This window comes from Taurulus bubalis, assembly GCF_910589615.1.
Source record: "Taurulus bubalis genome assembly, chromosome: 3".
Lineage (NCBI taxonomy): Eukaryota > Metazoa > Chordata > Actinopteri > Perciformes > Cottidae > Taurulus > Taurulus bubalis.
Window position 1 is genome coordinate 4,441,608 of NC_136591.1, and position 20,374 is coordinate 4,461,981.

Below are 20,374 nucleotides of genomic sequence, written 5' to 3' on the forward strand. Positions count from 1 at the left end.
CCCGGTAAAATGGGCGGATCAAGTCACATCCGGGCATTTTCACCGTTCTTGTCGAGAAGCGGACTTTTGAATTGGACCAGTACTTGGGCCGCGACTGATGACGTTTCACGAGTCCACGAGAACACAAGTACAGAGAAGAACGCTGATTGAGAAACGGCCGGAGACACGGGAACGCGCAGCCTTGGGGCTTAATGAGAATTGCCCTCCCGGAAGTCTTTTTTAGGACGCTGATTGGATAAATTGTATGTCAGTCATTATTATCTTTAATTAGTGATTGCCAAAACTGCTTATTAGATCCGCCTCTCTTAGGCCAAATCGACCTGGCCCCACCACGTGCAGCTGATGGTGCAGCAGTTGGGGCAGCTGAGAGGTGCACTAGCAGAGAGGACAAGCAGGAAAGCATATATTTTGCGTAGATATCCTAATTTACGATTATTATTGGGTATATTCCATAGCTCAATAACACAAATATTGACAATTTGTATAATTTATTACTATACTTTTTTATAATTAATAATATTATAAACATATATATTTTTTTGGGTGGCTCAAGGTGGGTGGGGCCAGGCTGCCATGGCCCTGCTGATGGAACCGGATCCTGCCAGCTGCCATGGCCCTGCTGATTGAACCGGTCCTGCCAGCTGACCTCTACCTCCTTCTGCTTAATGGATCATGGACCATGCCTACTACTCATTATATGAATAATTTCTGTCATATTCATTGAATGTGCTGTAACTCCGTTGTCCATCCGGGGAAAGGGATCCTCCTCTGTTGCTCTCCCTCAGGTTTCTTCCCTTTTTTCCCTGTGAAAGGGTTTTTACTATCTTTATTGGGGGAGTTTTTCCTGATCCGATGTGAGGTCCTGGGATAGGATCCTATTTAGGATAGGAATATACATATGAGCATGTTTTGCTTCTACCTATACCTTTTCAGTCTTTCTGTTTTGCACATTATATAGAATATTGCATTGTATTGTAATGATTGACTGAATAAAACACACAAACAAAACAAACAAACTTCTGAAAAAACAATGGTTGATAACTAAATACAATACAAAAAAAAGAGAGAATCTGTTGGTACACGAGGCCCAATGTCTGTACATGTGAGAGGGGGTCAGACTTTAGTCTTTTAAAGTCTTCTGCTGTGTGGTAGACTGAATCAAATCCAGATGGATGTGCTGGACCAGTCTCCAGTCCCCTGATGCTCTCTGGATCATCAGGACTCACCTGATCACTTCCATCTGATGAGAGAAGAAGAAGACAACAGAAGAGATGGATCAATGGGTCTCATGTCTCTAAATTGTCGTTTCCTCTCTCCTCGCTCCGCGATTGAACCGGAAGTGGTTCTGTGCCGCCATCAAGTTATATATTATATCTGTTTTCTTATTCACCATCTGGTTAAAATATGTTCAACGTAGGTCTGAACAACAAAAGTGTCCGTGATGCCGCTCTCCACGCCGGCAGCAGAGACCTCGACCACGTGGTCAGGATCAGGGTCAATGACTTTGATTACATTATGTTTGCGACCTCAGGGTCGAAATGTTTTGTGTGCAGGAGCTCAGGACACCTGGCCAGAGCGTGTCCTGAGAGGAGAGCAGGTGAGAGCGCTGCAGGCGGAGCTCCTGCTGGGGAGCCGAGGGCTGCAGAGAAGGAGCCGGAGGGCAGAGACCCTCAGGACGACCAGGCAGCACAGGAGGAGACAGGTGGGGTCCAGAAGGTGGGTCAGGTAGGGGTGGTGGAGAGTCAGGAGGGGGCGGCAGACATCCAGCAGGAGGACGTGGGCCAAGATGTAGAAGAGGTAGAGGAGGGGGGTCAGGAGGAGCCAGATGGGCTCCAGGGGGACGGGGTCCAGCAGGTGGACGTGGTCCAGGAAGTGGACGTGGTCCTACAGGAGGAGGTGGGTGAAGGGCAAGACAAGCAGGCGACTGCTGGAGGAGAGGTGGAGGCCGGTAGTAGGTGATGAGTGAACAAACAGAGGAAGATGAGGAAATTGTGGAGGAAGGAAACAAGGCTGACATGGAGGAAGAGGAGGAGGGACTGGAGCTGGACTACATGCTGTGCAGCGCGGGATGGACAGAAGTGCTATGAGGAGACCGTGCTTCATGTGTTTAATAAGCTTGTATTTATATTTTTTATTTCTTCTTAGTTTAGGTTTTTGTCGCCGTAGGAACGAGTTTTGGCTGATTGGTAAACAAGGTTTTTTTTGGGGTGGGGGAAGAAGTCAGAAGAACAGTGGTGTTAAATGATTGTCAAATAAAGGTTTTGTAAAAGTCAAAAAGTAATCTCTCTCTCTCTCTCTCCTAATCCTGAAACCCGTCAGCTTCACTGAGGAAATACTGGATCAGTGTTTAGTTCCATTCTACCCACCTCAGAGTCTCCAGTCTACAACGTGGACTCTCCAGAAGATCACTCAGCAGCTTCATCTCTGAATCCTGCAGCTTGTTGTCTCTCAGATCCAGTTCTCTCAGACTGGAGGGGTTTGACTTCAGAGCTGATCCCAGAGAAGAGCAGCCTTCCTCTGACAAACTGCAGTCTCGCAGTCTGCATGGAGAATACATGATGTGACTTTAGAAGACAATGTTCTGCTTGAAATTATTTAATGTAAGGATAACATAAAAAACAGAATAGAAAAGATTGAAAAGACGATCCTTAAAGCTGCATTCTCTCTCCTGATCACCAGGGGGTAACTCCTCTGGTTGTATAGAAGTCTATGCTTCATGTGTTAAAGCTGCATTCTCTCTATTGACCACCAGGGGACGACTTCTTTGGTTGTATAGAAGTCTATGCTTCATGTGTTAAAGCTGCATTCTCTCTCTTGATCACCAGGGGGGTGACTCCTCTGGTTGTATAGAAGTATATGCTTCATGTGTTAAAGCTGCATTCTCTCTCTTGACGACCAGGGGGTGACTCCTCTGGTTGTATAGAAGTCTATGCTTCATGTGTTAAAGCTGCATTCTCTCTCCTGACCACCAGGGGGTGACTCCTCTGGTTGTATAGAAGTCTATGCTTCATGTGTTAAAGCTGCATTCTCTCTCCTGACCATCAGGGGGTGACTCCTCTGGTTGTGTAGAAGTATATGCTTCATGTGTTAAAGCTGCATTAACTCTCCTGACCACCATGGGGTGACTCCTCTGGTTGTATAGATGTCTATATAAATGACTCTACTTCTCTCTTGATTTATTCCCTCAGTAAACATTGTAAACATGAGTTTATGTCTCAATCTCTAGTTTCAAGTCTTCTTCAATACAGCATGATGTTCATTTAGCAAATTATGGTCATTTAGAGTTAAACAGATACAATGTGATTGACAGGTCACTCCTCCTCAGTCCACATATGGTCACTTCCTGTTCACTGGTTGTAACATAAATGCATCATATTAATCACAGCACAGAAAAAAGGTGTCTGACCTCAAAATCTCCAGTCTACAATGTGGACTCTCCAGAAAACCACTCAGAAGCTTCACGTCTGAATCCTGCAGCTTATTTCTACTCAGGTCCAGTTCTCTCAGATGGGAGGGGTTTGACTTCAGAGATGATACCAGAGAAGAACAGCTGACCTCTGACAAGCTGCAGGAACTCAATCTATATCAAAAAGAAATGTGAAGATAAACAATCTGTTCATAATCCATCAGATGTGTTCATGTTTTAAATGTGGAACTCCACTTCACAAGGTTTCATGCAGCTGGTAGCAGACATGTAGAAGCAGCTCACGGAGGAGAATTCATGACTTGTTTCTAATATAATATTAACGTTTAGGACAAACTCACCACAGTGAATGTTCACATGAACCTGGAGCACAACAGGTTGCTAAAAGATGTGAACTGATGATGCTTTCTATCACTTTTAGACATTTGTTACAAAATGTATTGATCAGTATTGATCCAGATTCTTCACAGCCGATCAGAAAATATATTTTAAAAAGTTATCAAATAAAACAGGACAGCAACGCTTTAGCCTCCAGTGGTTTAGTTCAAGAGTGATATTTTGTGTTGTTTCTATTTAGTTTGTAGAACTAATACAAATTGTAATCAACACCCAAATTATTTCAAACATTGAGATAGACTTGAATATTTTTAACATGTTCGGATGGAAGATGGAATTTTAAATTAAAACAGCCCTGAATCATATATGTGTTAGAAAGCTATTTTTAACCTCTGTGGTGGTTTTGGTGGTAGGCCTGTTCAGTAATCCAACAGCAGCATGAAGCCAGACAAGTTGTACATTTCATGATTGTAGAGGACGACATGCAGACAATGAGGCAGCTGATGTGAAGTGGAACATATTACCAGAAAATTTAACACTTGATGGATCAATACGTAGATAAATCAATACAGTTATTGATTACACATGAAGATGCTGCACTAGCAGCAGACAGTGAACCTACCTCAGAGTCTCCAGTCTACAGTGAGGACTCTCCAGAAAACCAATCAGCAGCTTCACTCCTGAATCCTGCAGCTTGTGATTGTATCTCAGATCCAGTTCTCTCAGATGGAAGGGGTTTGATTTCAGAGCTGATCCCAGAGAAGAACAGCCTTCCTCTGACAACCTGCAGTAACTCAATCTAATAGAACAAGAATATATGTTGTAAATAAGCATAGATTTACACAATCAATGAGCTCTTCCCTTTTGAGGAAACTATGCGAATCATCCAGATGTCACCACAACATTCATACACCTATTCATGTCAACACAGATTAATAACATGCTGCTGATCTCAGTCAAGTCTGTTATTAGAGGATGCATATAAAATCAGACATGTTGGGATTAATCTTGCACTTTTTTTTTACCTTTATTTAACATGTAACCCGCAGTGGTAATGTATTTAATTCAAATCTCCCAATATGGCAGCAGTATCAGTAAGGAACGGTAATTTACCTTCTGCACTCTTCATTATCAGAATCAGCTTTATTGGCCAAGTGTGTGTTCACATACAAAGAATCTGACTCCCGTTTTGCTTTGGTTGAGATAAACGTTGCAGGCAGAACAATCAACATCAATTTTATATGGCAGGAAACTAAAATAATTGTAAAAAAAGTTGGGTATCATGAACTTAACTATACACAACTCAATTAATGCATGAAGGCATACTATAGCGAGTCAGTAATATAAGCTTTATAATATAAGAGGTTTGTATGGCTACAGACCATTATCGAACAAATGCAAACAGTTAAAAGAGCCAATTTGTGAATAGTTGACCAATAAAGTGAGTTTCTTACTCTGAGGTAGATTACAAAGATCTATACAAAATACAAAGACTAACCAAGACTGGGACTAGCATATTCTCTCCATGTCCCTCAGGAATGTAGATGCTCGTAAAACCGGAAAGGTGAGATTATTAAACCTCGTAAGCTCAGCCTTCAGAAAGGTATTATAGTGCACAAATTGGTTTGGGTGTTAAGATTAACCGCCAAACTAATCTGAGTCTGTCCAGTTATTTTAAATAACACACACACACACACACACACACACACACACACACACACACACACACACACACACACACACACACACACACACACAACTGACCTCAGAGTCTCCAGTTTACAGTTTGGACTCTCCAGTCCAGCAGACAGTAGCTTCACTCCTAAATCCTGCAGGCTGTTGTTGCTCAGGTCCAGTTTTTTTAGATGGGAGGGATTGAACTTCAGAGCTGAGGCCACAACTTCAAGGTGAGTGTCTGAAAGTCCACAGTTTTGAAGTCTTTGAAAAAAGATAAATGTATAATCTGTTATATTAAAAGTCTAATAATTATAAAAAAATAACTAAAAGACAACTTCAGTTGTGCACAACAAATTCTGTAAGAATTATTGGTATCAATATATAGATCAATGTAGGCTGCTTTTTGTGTTTCCTGCCTGCTTTAAACACAAACAATGATTTTGAATGGTGATTATATTGCATCTACTGGTCCTAAAGGGTGTTTAATTAATAGTAGTTTTTAAAATTGTAATCATTATTCAGTTCTTGCAGCAGAGTGAATAATAAGCGCTTTCATAGCTATAAATCGGCTCAATGCAATTTTTTTTTTTTTTAATTTTTGTTCGGTTGGTGTTCACATTGCAATTTATCAAGTGCATTAAAAATATCAGAGTGAAACCCACCGACACTTCCTGGGCTCAGAAACAATGTAGCAACACCAAATGAATGCATTCCTGGATTTTCTGGGTTTCTATTAATCAAATATTTTAGAAGAAGGCGGACAATGTGAGACAAAGTTATTGAGCATTTAAATTTTTAAATAAGACGGTACCGAAGAAGAAGGCAGTCCCTGACGAGAGAGAGATATTATGACGTGTTGTCCTTGTTTCACAGACGACTGTTTTCTGGTTCACTTCCTATATTTTGGTGGAATCAGGTTCTCACTTAAAGTGGAATCAGGTTCTCACTTAAAGTGAGAACCTGACCAAAATATAGGAAGTGAACCGACCAGACAAGTCGAGGTGAGCCGGAACGATGGTCCCAGTTTGTCATGTTCAAGGTGAAAATGACTGAGCCAAATAGATCTCAACATAAATAAGGATCATCCCAAATCTGGAGTGGTAGGTTTACAATATCTACAGTTATCAGAAATTTAATTATTTTAACTACATGACCACCAGCCGGTTTGGGCTGGAATGATTCGGCCAGTCACGAGTCTTTCGAACTTCCTACTGCCCAGTTCGTCCCTCTTTCTTTGAGTTGAAGGTGCTTTGATGTTGGGCTGTGCGGTATACCGGTTGTTCAAATTTCCGTACGGTAATGAATTTGTCATATACCATCATACCGGTGCATTGCTGTAACAACAGTTGTCACTCTACACCAGGCAGCAACATTTATTTTTCACAGCTTATGGCTGAGGGCACAGCAGTCGGAGCTACTTGTATTGAGACTGAGTCATGGTTTCTAACTTTATAACAACAATTAATAACCCACAACTAACATTCTTTAACAGGGTAAAACATCACCACACAACAGTTTGTGACACATAAACAATTTGTAACACTAATAATTGTACATTTATAAAATTACACCACCGAACTGCATGCTGGGTAAAGCCCGCCCACTTTCACAGAAACTCCGGCGCAGGAAGACACTGGGTGCATCTCAAGTCTCTAAATTGTCGTTTCCTCGCTCCTCGATTGAACCGGAAGTGGTTGTGTGCCGCCATCTTGACGGCCGTCCCAAAGCTCTTTTTCGGCTCGGAGGAGGGAGGAGGGAGTCATGATCGAGGAGCCCCGAGAGCAAGCTTCCAGGAAGTGTTTTAACGCTGGACACGCCCCCTCACTGTTCATCTGTTATGTGATTGGACGCTGCAGCTGAGCGGACTGATTGCTGGAGTTTCATACCAGAGTGAAGACGATCACAGATTAAACTCAAGTTATATATTATATCTGTTTTCTTATTCACCATCTGGTTAAAATTTAATACAATAAATAATAAATAAATAAATAAGACGCATTCCGTCGGTAGAAATCGATCCTGCGCGTATAAGCAGGACACATCACAGTATATAAATACTCAATGCAGTTTATTAAACTTTAACAGACGACAGACACTCTGACACTCATGATAACTTTGTCTTTATGAATATTAGTAGTTTAACACCATTAAATCAACTGAAAACATACGATCATTTTTATCAATATTTTAAGTGCATTTTTATTGGAATGTTCGCTAAAAACTCTCCGGACAAAACGCTGTTAAAGCGACTGACAGCTGATCAGATGTGATCAGCGATCAGTCGGCAACAGTCATCATAAACCGACGTCGCTTCATGTGACGCTTCAGAGGAAAGGACGTCTCGTGTCTCTTAAAACATATTTCCTCGCGTCTTCTCTCCTTGCTTGGTTTCCTTGCGTCTCTCTATGCATCCCTGGTGGGAGGGACTAAGACGCAAGGAAAGGACGCAAGTGAGGGAAACGGTGATGCAATTTAGAGACTTGGGATGTACCCACAGAGCCTTCCGGTCTATCTCTTCCTGCGATGGAGTTTCCCTGGGTCCTAATTCCCTCCAGGTTTAGCTTCCTAACACCCTATAAGTAAAAACAGCTGTTCACCACTCGCAACATCGAACATTTGGCCGGCGGGCCTTTTCGGCATCAATGAATGAATGTTTTTACTCGAAAAAAAATACCATGATATACCGTGAAACCGCCAGAATCTTACAATATACTGTGATATGAATTTTTGACCATACCGCCCAGCCCTACGTTGATGTTTGAGGAACTCAACTATTACACCTCATTGATTTATTTTGTCAATAACAGTGCATGCACTTACCGAGCCTTTCTGCAGTTCCTCATAGCTGGAATCAGTCTCAGTCGTCCCTCCTCTGATGTGTTGTACTTCCTCAGGTCCAACTCATCCAGGACCTCCTCTGACATCTGCAGCATGTAGGACAGAGCTGAGCAGTGGATCTCTGAGAGTTCCTTGTTAGATTTGCTCCCTGACTTCAGGAACTCCTGGATCTCCTGATGCACTGAGTGGTCGTTCATCTCCATCAAACAGTGGAAGATGTTGATGCTTCTGTCAGGAGAGATCTGGCCCATATTCTTCTTCTTCAGGTTGTCGATGGCTCTCTGGATGGTTTCTGGACAGTTGTCTGTCTGACCCAGCAGGCCTCCTAAGAGTCTGTGGTTGGACTCCAGAGAGAGGCCATGAACGAAGCGGACAAACAGATCCAAGTGGCCATTTTTACTTTTCAGGGATTTTTCCATGGCTCTCTTCAGGAAGCCCTCCAGAGATGAGATTGTGTCAGAGATAACTGAAACGCCGTTGCCGTCAAAGCGATTATTATAATCATCACGGTCATCTTGATCATCGTAATCATCACGATCATCTTGATCATCGTAATCATCATGATTGTCGGAATCATCTTGATCATAATCATCATGATTGTCGGAATCATCTTGATCATAATCATCATCACGATCATCTTGATCATTGTAACCATCAAAATCATCATGATTGTCGGAATCATCTTGATCATAATCATCATCATGATCATCTTGATCATTGTAATCATCACGATCATCAGAATCGTCATGATCGTCAGAATCATTTTGATCATTGTAATCATCACGATCATCAGCATCGTCATGATCGTCAGAATCATTTTGATCATAATCGTCCTCTTGATCATAATCGTCCTCTTGATTATCGTAATTATCACGATCATCAGAATCATTATGATCGTCGTAATCAACTTGATCTTGATCATCATCACGATCATCTTGATCATCAGAATCATCATGATCATCAGAATCATCTTGATCAGAATCATCACCACGAGAATGGGAGCTTTTCACGAATGCGTAACTCCTTTTCTCTCCCATGAAGTCCTCTAGTACCTCTGTTTTCTTGTTTGTGAAACAGTGGAACAGGTAGACGGCAGCCAGAAACTCTTGAACACTCAGATGAACAAAGCAGTAGACGGTTTTCTGGAAAATCACACTCTCTCTTCTGAAGATCTCTGTGCAAAGTCCTGAGAACACAGAGGCCTCTGTGACATCAAGACCACACTGCAACAGGTCTTCTTGGTAGAACATGATGCTTCCTTTCTCCAGATGTTCAAACGCCAGCCTCCCCAGCTTCAGAAGAACTTCCCCGTCAGCCTCCATCAGCTCCCGAGGACTCGTCTCATGTCCCTCATGGTACTTCTGTTTCTTCCTCTTGGTCTGGACCAGCAGGAAGTGTGAGTACATGTCGGTCAGGGTCTTGGGAAGCTCTCCTCTCTGGTCTATATTCCACATGTGGTCCAGAACTGTAGCAGTGATCCAGCAGAAAACTGGGATTAGGCACATGATGTGGAGGCTCCTGGATTTCTTGATGTGGGAGATGATTCTGCTGGACTGCTCTTCATCACTGAATCTTCTCCTGAAGTACTCGTCCTTCTGGGTGTCGGTGAAGCCTCGTACTTCTGTCAGCCTGTCAACAAGAGTAGGAGGGATCTGATTGGCTGCCGCAGGTCTGGAAGTTATCCAGACGAGAGCCGAGGGAAGCAGATTCCCCTTAATGAGGTTCGTCACCAGCACGTTGACCGATGCCTTTTGTGTGACTTCATACACATCCTCATTGTTGATGAAATCCAAAGCAAGTCTGCTTTCATCCAGACCATCAAAGATGAACAGAACCTTCCAGACAGAGAGCTCCTCTGCTGGGACCTTCTGTAATGTTGGATGGAACACATGGAGCAGCTTGAGAAGACTGAACTGCTCATCTCTGATCAAGTTCAGCTCCCTGAACGAAAGCACAACCACCAGACCGACGTCCTGGTTTTCCAAACCCTCGGCCCAGTCCAGAGTGAACTTCTGCACCAAGAAGGTTTTTCCAATGCCAGCAACGCCGTTGGTCAGAACGACTCTGATGCGTTTCGGTTGATCTGGTAGGGCTTTAAAGATGTTGTGGCACTTGATGGGAGTGTCATGGAGGGTCTTCATCTTGGAAGTTGTCTCAAGTTGACTCACCTCATGTTGGGTATTAACCTCTTCTCTCTGTCCCTCTGTGATGTAGAGCTCAGTGTAGATCCTGTTGAGGAGGGTTTCACTTCCTGTTTTGCCACTTCCTTCTGTCACACGTTCATATCTCTTCTTCAGACTGATCTTATGTTCCTCTAAAACATCCTGCAGACCGCCGGTCTGACTGGTTCTGGATCTTTTTCCACACTGGGGACAAGAAGAGTCTCCTGATGTACCAGACTGGTCCTCGTGTGAGGTGATGCACTGTGTGCAGAACCGGTGTCCACAGCTGGTAGTGATTGGATCCCTCAGGACATCCTGACACAAAGCACAGCAGGACGGCTGCTCCACCATAGTAACATGAGTCTTCTTCGTTTTATCTCTGTAGAAATAAACACATTACATTAGTGGTAACCAACCAACAGCTCACAAGTTGCATGCAGCTCTTTTCCTACAGTATGTATATATCTATATCTACATATATCTATATATAGATATAGATATGTATATATATATATATTTTGAAAGTCTTCTCCAAGTCTACAAAGCACATGCAGACTGGTTAGGCAAACTCCCAGGACCCCTCCAGTAGTCTTGCGAGGATAAAGAGCCGGTCCACTGTCCCACGACCGGGACGATATCCACACTGCTCTTCTTGAATCCGAGGTTCGACAAACAGCCGGGGCCTCCTTTCCAGCACCCTGGCATAAGCTTTCCCCGGGAGGCTGAGTAGTGTGATACCACGATAGTTCGAGCACACTCCCCTTTCTTGAAGATGGGAACCACCACCCCAGGTCTGCCAGTCCATGGGCATTGTTCCCGACCCCCATGCGACATTGAAGAGGCATGTCAGCCAAGACAGCCCAACAATGTCCAGCGCCCTCAGCATCTCAGGGCAGATCTCATCCACACCTGGCGCCTTGCCACCAAGGAGCTTTTTGACTTACCTTAGTGGCCTCCACCAGGGATATGGGTGCAACCACCCCCAAGTCTTCAGGCGCTGCCCCCTCTCCAGGGGACCGGGTTGACCGGGTTTAGGAGTTTCTCAAAGTGCACTTTCCCCTGCCGACGATATCCCCCGTCTGGAACAGCAGTTTCCCTCCCCCGCTGAGAACTGCCTGGGCCCTGCTTTCCCTTCCTGATCCCAAAACTCCTCCCATGCCCGAATTTTAGCATCTGCGACCACCGCAGATGCAGCCCTTCTGGCCTGCCGGTACCTGTCAGCTGCTTCAGGAGAGCCCTGGGCCAACCAGGCCCGAAATGCCTCCTTCTTCAGCTTGACGGCTTCCCTGATCCCCGGTGTCCACCACCAGGTTCTCAAGTTGCCGCCACGACACGATGACCTTCTGAACACAGCTCCTCGCGGCCGCGTCTACAATAAAGGCTTTGACCATGGTCCACTCTGATTCCATGTCATCAACCTCCCTCGGGATGTGTGAGGAGCTCTTGTGCGAGGTAACTGCAATCCGTGGGCCGCTATTCATCAGGGTTTTTTTAACCGATATTAACCTGCCTAGCTGGAGTGAAGTGGAGAAATCGGTGCACAGAGCAATGCTTCTTGGTCTTCCAAGCATAGAACTCGACAGCTAAGGAGTCCTAGAACTACCCATCACCAGTCTAAACCTTGGCACAAGCATGAAACAAGGCGACGTCATCTCAGAGATGCAGCGATGTGGGGGAGGATATGTGTCTGCAGGAGGAGGCAACAAGGTACGAAAAAGCTGTGGCAATGGATGGGAGGGAGTTGGCAGTGTCCTGGAAATAACGGTGGGTAATGGAGACATTCAGAGCTAGTTCCACAATCAAGGCTGCCTATGATGCCCTGCCATCTCAACCAGTGGTTGGGAGAAGACCCCACATGCTCCCTCGTCCCTAAACCAGCAACACTAAAACACATCTTAGTGGGCTGAGAGACCAGCCTCACTAAAGACTCCTAGACCTGGTGGCACAACGGTGTCCGCGGACGAGCGTTAATGTCTGTCCTCCCCCTAGGTAAAGGTCAAAGAAAGATCAAGGCCAGCTATTGGGCAGTTGGGTAACCTCAGACTAGACCTTGTGCTATGGTCGGCTATAGTGCGATTGCCCAAACTAATGACTAAATATTGACTCACACCCTGAAGAAGTAATTGTTAGTTTGTTCTCTATAGTTTATCTTTAGCTTATATTTAGTGTTCTCTATGTTTATCTTTACTGTTCTCTATAGAGTATCTGCTCTGTTCTCTTCAGGTCAGTTCACAGTAGAAAGAGTCTCTTACTTTGTGTCTGAGGGCCCAGGTTCATTACTGAAGTATGGAGGTTCCTCTTTGGAGAAGTCACTCTTCATGGACAGACAGCTGGGAGCTGGAGACTCTGCTCTCTGTCTGTGGAAACAATGATCTTCATTTCACCATCTGGATATTCTGGACATTGTATCTACAGCTGGAGACACATTATGTGTGAGAGTGAAGAGCTTCTTACAAATGCTGATATGGTAAATGGACCATGTATAGCGTCTTTCTAGTCTTCCGACCATTTAAAGCGCTTTAACAGTACATGCCATCATTCATCCATTCACACACTGATGAGAGGAGCTACCATGATGGTGCCACATCAGATTATTAACCATTCATATACCGTAGGCGCAGCTACAGGAGCAATTTAGGGTTAAGTGTCTTGCGTAAGGACACATCGACATGGGCTAGCGGAGCCGGGGATCGAAGCGCCGATCCTCTGATTGAAGGACGACCCTGCTCACCACTGAGCCACAGTCGCCTGACGATGCCTTTATTACTGTTCTCTATAGCTTATCGGTACTGTTCTCTATAGTTAATACATATTTACTGTTCTCTATAGCTTATCTTTACTGTTCTCTATAGTTAATACATATTTACTGTTGTGTATAGTTTATCTTTACTGTTCTCTATAATGTTTATTTAATTGTTCTATATAGTGTTTCTTTACTATTCTCTATAGTGTATCTTTATAGTTTATCTTTACTGTTCTCTATAATGTTTCTTTAATTGTTTCACGTAGTGTATTTTTAAAGTTTTCTATAGTTTATCTTTACTGTTCTCCATGGTTTATGTTTACTGTTCTCTATATAGACTGGAGGTCCACGTCAAGATCCTCCCAGAAAGAAGAAGACTATCGGTATTGTTGGAACGAGTGCTGGGGGAAACATACAAGCTATAAAGACAAAACTGGTGAGTGTATTCGCTACAAAATTCTCGCCCGATTTGGACTCCGAGGCACTGGCAAGTTATCTAAAAGAAAAGCTCCGCCGCGATGTGACCTGTCAAAAGATAGACACTGCTTCAAGTCGGTTTAGCTCCTTCAAAATTACCGCCGAGTGAAATGACGTAGGTGAAATGTATGAGCCACAGCTTTGGCCAGAAGGGACATTTGTACGGCGTTTCTATGAAGCCCGCGGCTGTGGGGTCACTGGATGTACAAACACCTGCTGTTGCAAGGGACATGTCTAAAGCTGGGGCATCTGCTGCCATGCAAAATGATTAAAACATGAGTATTAGCGTGTCCTCTAATTCGCGTGGCTTGCGCCTTGGACAGTCTGCCGGGGACAAAGCGCGACGCATTGTTATTGACACTTTAATGGAGAGTGCTGATACACTCACCTAAAGGATTATTAGGAACACCATACTAATACTGTGTTTGACCCCCTTTCGCCTTCAGAACTGCCTTAATTCTACATGGCATTGATTCAACAAGGTGCTGAAAGCATTCTTTAGAAATGTTGGCCCATATTGATAGGGTAGCATCTTGCAGTTGATGGAGATTTGTGGGATGCACATCCAGGGCACGAAGCTCCCGTTCCACCACATCCCAAAGATGCTCTATCGGGTTGAGATCTGGTGACTGTGGGAGCCATTTTAGTACAGTGAACTCATTGTCATGTTCAAGAAACCAATTAGAAATGATTGGAGCTTTGTGACATGGTGCATTATCCTGCTGGAAGTAGCCATCAGAGGATGGGTACATGGTGGCCATAAAGGGATAGACATGGTCAGAAACAATGCTCAGGTAGGCCGTGGCATTTAAACGATGCCCAATTGGCACTAAGGGGCCTAAAGTGTGCTAAGAAAACATCCCCCACACCATTACACCACCACCACCAGCCTGCACAGTGGTAACAAGGCATGATGGATCCATGTTCTCATTCTGTTTACGCCAAATTCTGACTCTACCATCTGAATGTCTCAACATGTCTCAAATCGAGACTCATCAGACCAGGCAACATTTTTCCAGTCTTCAACTGTCCAATTTTGGTGAGCTCTTGCAAATTGTAGCCTCTTTTTCTTATTTGTAGTGGAGATGAGTGGTACCCGGTGGGGTCTTCTGCTGTTGTAGCCCATCCGCCTCAAGGTTGTGCGTGTTGTGGCTTCACAAATGCTTTGCTGCATACCTCGGTTGTAACGAGTGGTTATTTCAGTCAAAGTTGCTCTTCTATCAGCTGGAATCAGTCGGCCCATTCTCCTCTGACCTCTAGCATCAACAAGGCATTTTCGCCCACAGGACTGCCGCATACTGGATGTTTTTCCGTTTTCACACCATTCTTTGTAAACCCTAGAAATGGTTCAGTCCCAGTAACTAAGCAGATTGTGAAATACTCAGACCGGCCTGGTGGGGTAGCCATTATGTGGCACAAAAAATATGACCCACTGGTCAGTGTGATTAGACTAGAGGTGGACTGATGCATAGCAATTAAAGTTGTACATAATAATAAGGTTTTTGTCATTTTAAATGTTTACACTCCTTATGAAAGTAACCAAAACGAGGATGAATACCTTCATAGGCTCCTTTTATAAGTTCTTTTATCAAAGAAAGTGCATATACAAATATATTTGTAGTGGGGGATATGAATGCTGATATTTCAGATAGTAACTCCCTGTTTGGTCAACACCTAATGCAATTCTGTCAAGATAGCAAGTTGATTCATTCCAGCAAAGTGCTGTTGCCAGTAAATAGCTACACATATACCAGTGAAGCGTGGCATACAACATCTTGGCTGGATCACTGTATTTGTACAGCTGATGCTCATGACTGTCTCGAGGATTTTGCAATCTTGTATGATCTGGCTACAACAGACCACATACCTGTCTCTATGAGACTAAATGTTGAGAACCTACCTGAGTTGACCAGTAATGATAATGATAATTATGAACAACATTTTAAAGTAGATTGGGCAAAGATCACAGAAGATGATTTATTGCTTTACAAGTCACAAACTGATAAGAGCCTCGGAAATATTGATATACCACTTGATGCAATTATGTGTGGCAACATTAACTGTAAAAATCAAAATCATAATAGTGATCTGTGTGTAATGTATGATAACATTGTGAACTGTCTCAATAATGTAAGCAAATTATTTTGCAAAAAAAGGGCTAAACAACATAATCTTAGGCCAGGATGGAATGAATATGTGTCTGAACTCCATATAGAGGCAAGAGAAGCTTTTAAAAACTGGGTTTTATCAGGAAAAGCAAGACATGGTCCAGAGTGTGAACACAAGAAACAGGCAAATGCTAGATTTAAATATGCTGTGCGCTTTATTAAAAGAAATGAAAGCCATGAGGGCAAACTCCATGGCCAAAAAGTTTCAACAGAAAAATGCCTATGATTTCTGGAAAGAAGTTAAGGTTGCCAATAACAGTAAGATGCCACTGCCATCCAATATTGATGAGGCTATTGGATCAGACAGTATTGCAGATCTGTGGAGTAAACATTATAGGGAAATGTTCAACAGTGTTAAGAGTGACACATTTAATATTGGTGACGTTCCTAATGATGCTGGTGTTTGTATTAGACCTGACGAAGTGTTGTATGCCATTGAAAAACTGCCGTTGAACAAAGCATGTGGCCTTGGCCGAATAGCAGTAGAACATCTGAGGCATGCTAGCAACAGAGCTTCAGTGTTACTTGGGATGTGTTTTTCTGGACTGTTACTGCACGGCGTACTTCATGACTCTAAGCTGACTGTTTTGTTGGTGCCAGTAATTAAAAACAAAACCGGTAAAAAATCCAGCATTGAAAATTACCGACCAATTGCTCTGGCCAGTGTACTTTCTAAAGTACTAGAACGGATTCTCTTAGATAGGCTTCAAGAGTACATGATAACCACTGACAATCAATTTGGTTTTAAGAGTAAACATAGCACAGATTTATGTATATATGCACTGAAGGAAGTTGTTAATAAGTACAGGAGACTTAACACCACAATATGTATGTGTTTCCTAGATGCATCTAAAGCTTTTGATCGAATTAATCATTTGAAACTGTTTGTCAAACTGCAAGAGCGAGGGGTCCCTCCATACTTGATCAGGATTTTGCACTTTTGGTATTCACGTCAAACCATGCGAGCTAGATGGGGTAAGAGTGTATCTGCACCCTTCCTAGTGACCAATGGCGTTCGACAAGGTGGAATACTGTCACCTGCTCTTTTTAATCTGTACATGGATGACCTTTCCAAATAGTTAAAAGGGTGTAAGACGTATGGTGGGGGAAACTCTTATTAACCATCTAATATATGCTGATGACTTAGTGGTCCTGGGTTACAGCAACTGCTCAGAGTCTGCTCAAGTTATGGGCTGCACTATGACATCACATTCAACTCTAAAAAGAGTGATGTCATGATTGCTAAAACAAAAGAAGATTAGAAGCTACAGTTTCCCTCATTTTTTATGGGAGACCAGCAGCTGAATGTGCTGCACAAAGTCACATATTTGGGTCACATTATTAGGGATGACTTAATTGATGATGACGATGTGCAGCGGCAGTGTTGCAAACTTTATGCACAAGCCAATATGCTGGCACGTACATTTTTTATGTGCACAGAAGATGTTAAAACTGCTCTCTTTAGAGCCTACTGTACTCCCCTCTGTACAGCACACCTGTGGTGGAGGTACAGCAGAGCGAAAATTAAAAAGATTCAGGTGGCATTTAATGATGCTTTTAGAATCTTGCTAAAACTTCCCAGATGGGCAAGTGCAAGACACATGTTTGTGACTCATAATGTTTCCACTCTTCATGCTGTTTTGAGGAATTTCATGTACAAATTTAAATGTCGAGTGGATGAATCCGAAAATGTAATTATAAAAGCCTTGACCAAGCCAACACAGAGTGATACAAGGTATTTTTCTTGTCTCTGGAAGCATTGGAACAAGTGTCTGTATGTTTTTAACCACGAGTGACTTTTTTAACTAATCATTATACCTGTGTCCTTGTATTGTAGTGTATTGTATTTTATATATTGTTGTTGTTCTGTTTGTTGTTATATGGACTTACGAGTCTGAAATAAAAGAAATATATATAGTTTATCTTTACTGTTCTCTATAGTTTATCTTTACTGTTCTCAATAGTTTATCTTTACTGTTCTCTATAGCTTATCTTTACTATTCTCTATAGCTTATCTTGACCATTCTCTATAGTTTATCTTTAACTTATATTTAGTGTTCATTATGTTTATCTTTACTGTTCTCTATAGAGTATTGAGAAGTATTCTTTAAATCCCGGGTGATCATGGGAAGTAATAGTCCGGAATTCGATGAGGTATAATTAAAAAGTATTTAATAAAACATGATAGACAGCTTATGCTCCCGATCGGGCCCTTTAAATCCGCGGCGCACCTCAGAACACAGGTCCGAGTGGTTCGCTGGGCGGATGGAAAAGATCGAGCGTTCGCGTAGAGGTTAGTTTTCAACTCAATCGCGGGACTTAGAGTCCTTCCTATTGGTTTAATGTTTTATTATCTTTATAAACAAATCATTGGCCCTGCCGTTTCAAGGGCGGAAATAGACTTCTTCTTCCGTCTTCTTCTTTTTCCCCAAAAAGGGTAGTGTCCATTGTCTCAAAAGTCAATGTTCGGCTCCGCCCCCTCAGGCGAACAAGAGAACTACAACTCCTTGAAGCGGCAGTCTATATAACATGCAGCATGCAGTATTTGTCTAACATTCATTCACACATCAATCATTCTACAGTAATAACAGTGACCTTCATATGCATACAATTACAAATCCCTCATAATAATATCCCTTATTAATTATCATATTTCATGCATTGTAATGTACACACAAACAACTTATTTTACATAGTCACATTTGGACTTGCACATCTAACTAAGCTTAAAAAACACTACAGTATCTTCACTGTTCTCTATAGTTTATCTTTACTGTTCTCTATAGTTTATCTTTACTGTTCTTTATAGCTTATATTTAGCTTATATTTAGTGTTCTCTATGTTTATCTTTACTGTTCTCTATAGAGTATCTGCTCTGTTCTCTTCAGGTCAGTTCACAGTAGAAAGAGTCTCTTACTTTGTGTCTGAGGGTCCAGGTTCATTACTGAAGTATGGAGGTTCCTCTTTGGAGAAGTCACTCTTCATGGACAGACAGCTGGGAGCTGGAGACTCTGCTCTCTGTCTGTGGAAACAATGATCTTCATTTCACCATCTGGATATTCTGGACATTGTATCTACAGCTGGAGACACATTATGTGTGAGAGTGAAGAGTTTCTTACAAACGCTGATGATGCCTTTATTACTGTTCTCTATTGTTTAGCTTTACTGTTCTCTATATTTTATCTATATTTACTGTTCTCTATAGTTTATCTTTACTGCTCTCTATAGTCCATCTTTACTGTTCTCTACAGTTTCTTTAATTGTTCTCTATAGTTTATCTTTGAACTTGCAAACAGCAGAGTTCACTTTGATTTGATAATAACAAATACTTGTATTTCTTCATCTCATGTTGACACATAGAACTGCACATCATCCTTATTTTTTCGGTGCTACTTTTATGTAATCTCTTCTACTTTAATGCACTATCCTACTCTAATTAAAATATATTTTATTCTAACGTAGCAGTAAGTAGCGTGGAGGGATCTAAATTGCATAATGCTCCTCGGTTATGTTCTTCCTTGTGTTATTGTATCCTGCGTTATTTTGAAGTCCTCTCCTTGTCTCTCGTGTCAGGTCGCTTCACTTCCTGCCCTCGTGTGTTTCCACCTGTGTGACTACCTGTCTCGCCCTGATCAGCTTCACCTGTGTGACTACCTGCCTCGCCCTGATCAGCTTCACCTGTGACCCGCTGCCGGTCCTCCCTGTCCGTATCTTCGTGCCCTTTTTGTCTGTTGCCAGCTCGCTGAGCTCTTCCTCCTCTCGCGTTCAGAGTTTTCACTGCAGCGTACGAGATGACATTAAACAACTGAGTCCGTCTCTTACTGCGTGTGTGAGGGTCCAGGTCCGTGACTGAAGCGAGCAGGATTTCCTTTGGCCTCCTCTTCCTCCCTCCCTCCCTCCAGATCGCTCATCTTCTCGGTCTGAGAGGCAGGTTTCTGCTCGATAATAAAACGGACTAATTAACAATCCATCCGAAAATATTAATGAATCAATAATCAAAGTAATTATGAGAATGAACTCAACTTGCCTCCGACGTCCTGCTCTCCCTCCTGTTGTGGATTTAACATTTAAAATGGAGTTGGACTGACTTTACTTTCAGTTTCATAAGCCGTTTCTCAATACCCAAGTACACAAGGGTCCGTGTACGGTCCGTGTACGTTTTGGGTCCGTGTACGTTTTGTTCGTTTGTTTTTTTCGTTCATTCGAATATACGGAATTACGGAAAGGTCCGTGTACGTTTTGTTCGTTTGTTTTTTCGTTCATTCGAATATACGGAATTACGGAAATACCATGGTTTCTTCGTTTTCTGTTTCAAACCAAAAACGGGAGAACGGAACACCACTTCCGTTTTTTCGTTTCTGGCGTTTGAATCCGAAAACGAGAAAACCAAACTCGGAATACGAGCCGATTCTTTTCATGTCAAAATAAAAGCCTGTATAAAATATTCTTATTTACTGTCTTCTATGATGCAAACACGTAGAAGGGTAATGTAAGAATAACATTTATGTTAGAAGAACATTAATTAATCAATATAAATAAATAAACCTGG

At 42.6% G+C, this 20,374-nt stretch overlaps 1 protein-coding gene across 1 annotated transcript; it reads right to left on the bottom strand.

The window, feature by feature from the left end:
• Positions 1-547: 547 nt before the first annotated feature.
• LOC306733873 (protein NLRC3-like) lies at positions 548-19,736 on the bottom strand (the record flags this gene model as incomplete). Its single annotated transcript, XM_079215183.1, has 10 exons — positions 548-1,240; positions 2,367-2,540; positions 3,407-3,580; positions 4,383-4,559; positions 5,525-5,698; positions 8,258-8,712; positions 9,286-10,816; positions 12,690-12,794; positions 18,743-18,847; positions 19,648-19,736. The coding sequence occupies 10 exons, from the start codon at positions 19,734-19,736 to the stop codon at positions 1,231-1,233; spliced, it is 2,994 nt and encodes a 997-aa protein (XP_079071309.1). The 3' UTR covers positions 548-1,230.
• Between the last annotated feature and the right edge of the window lie 638 nt (positions 19,737-20,374).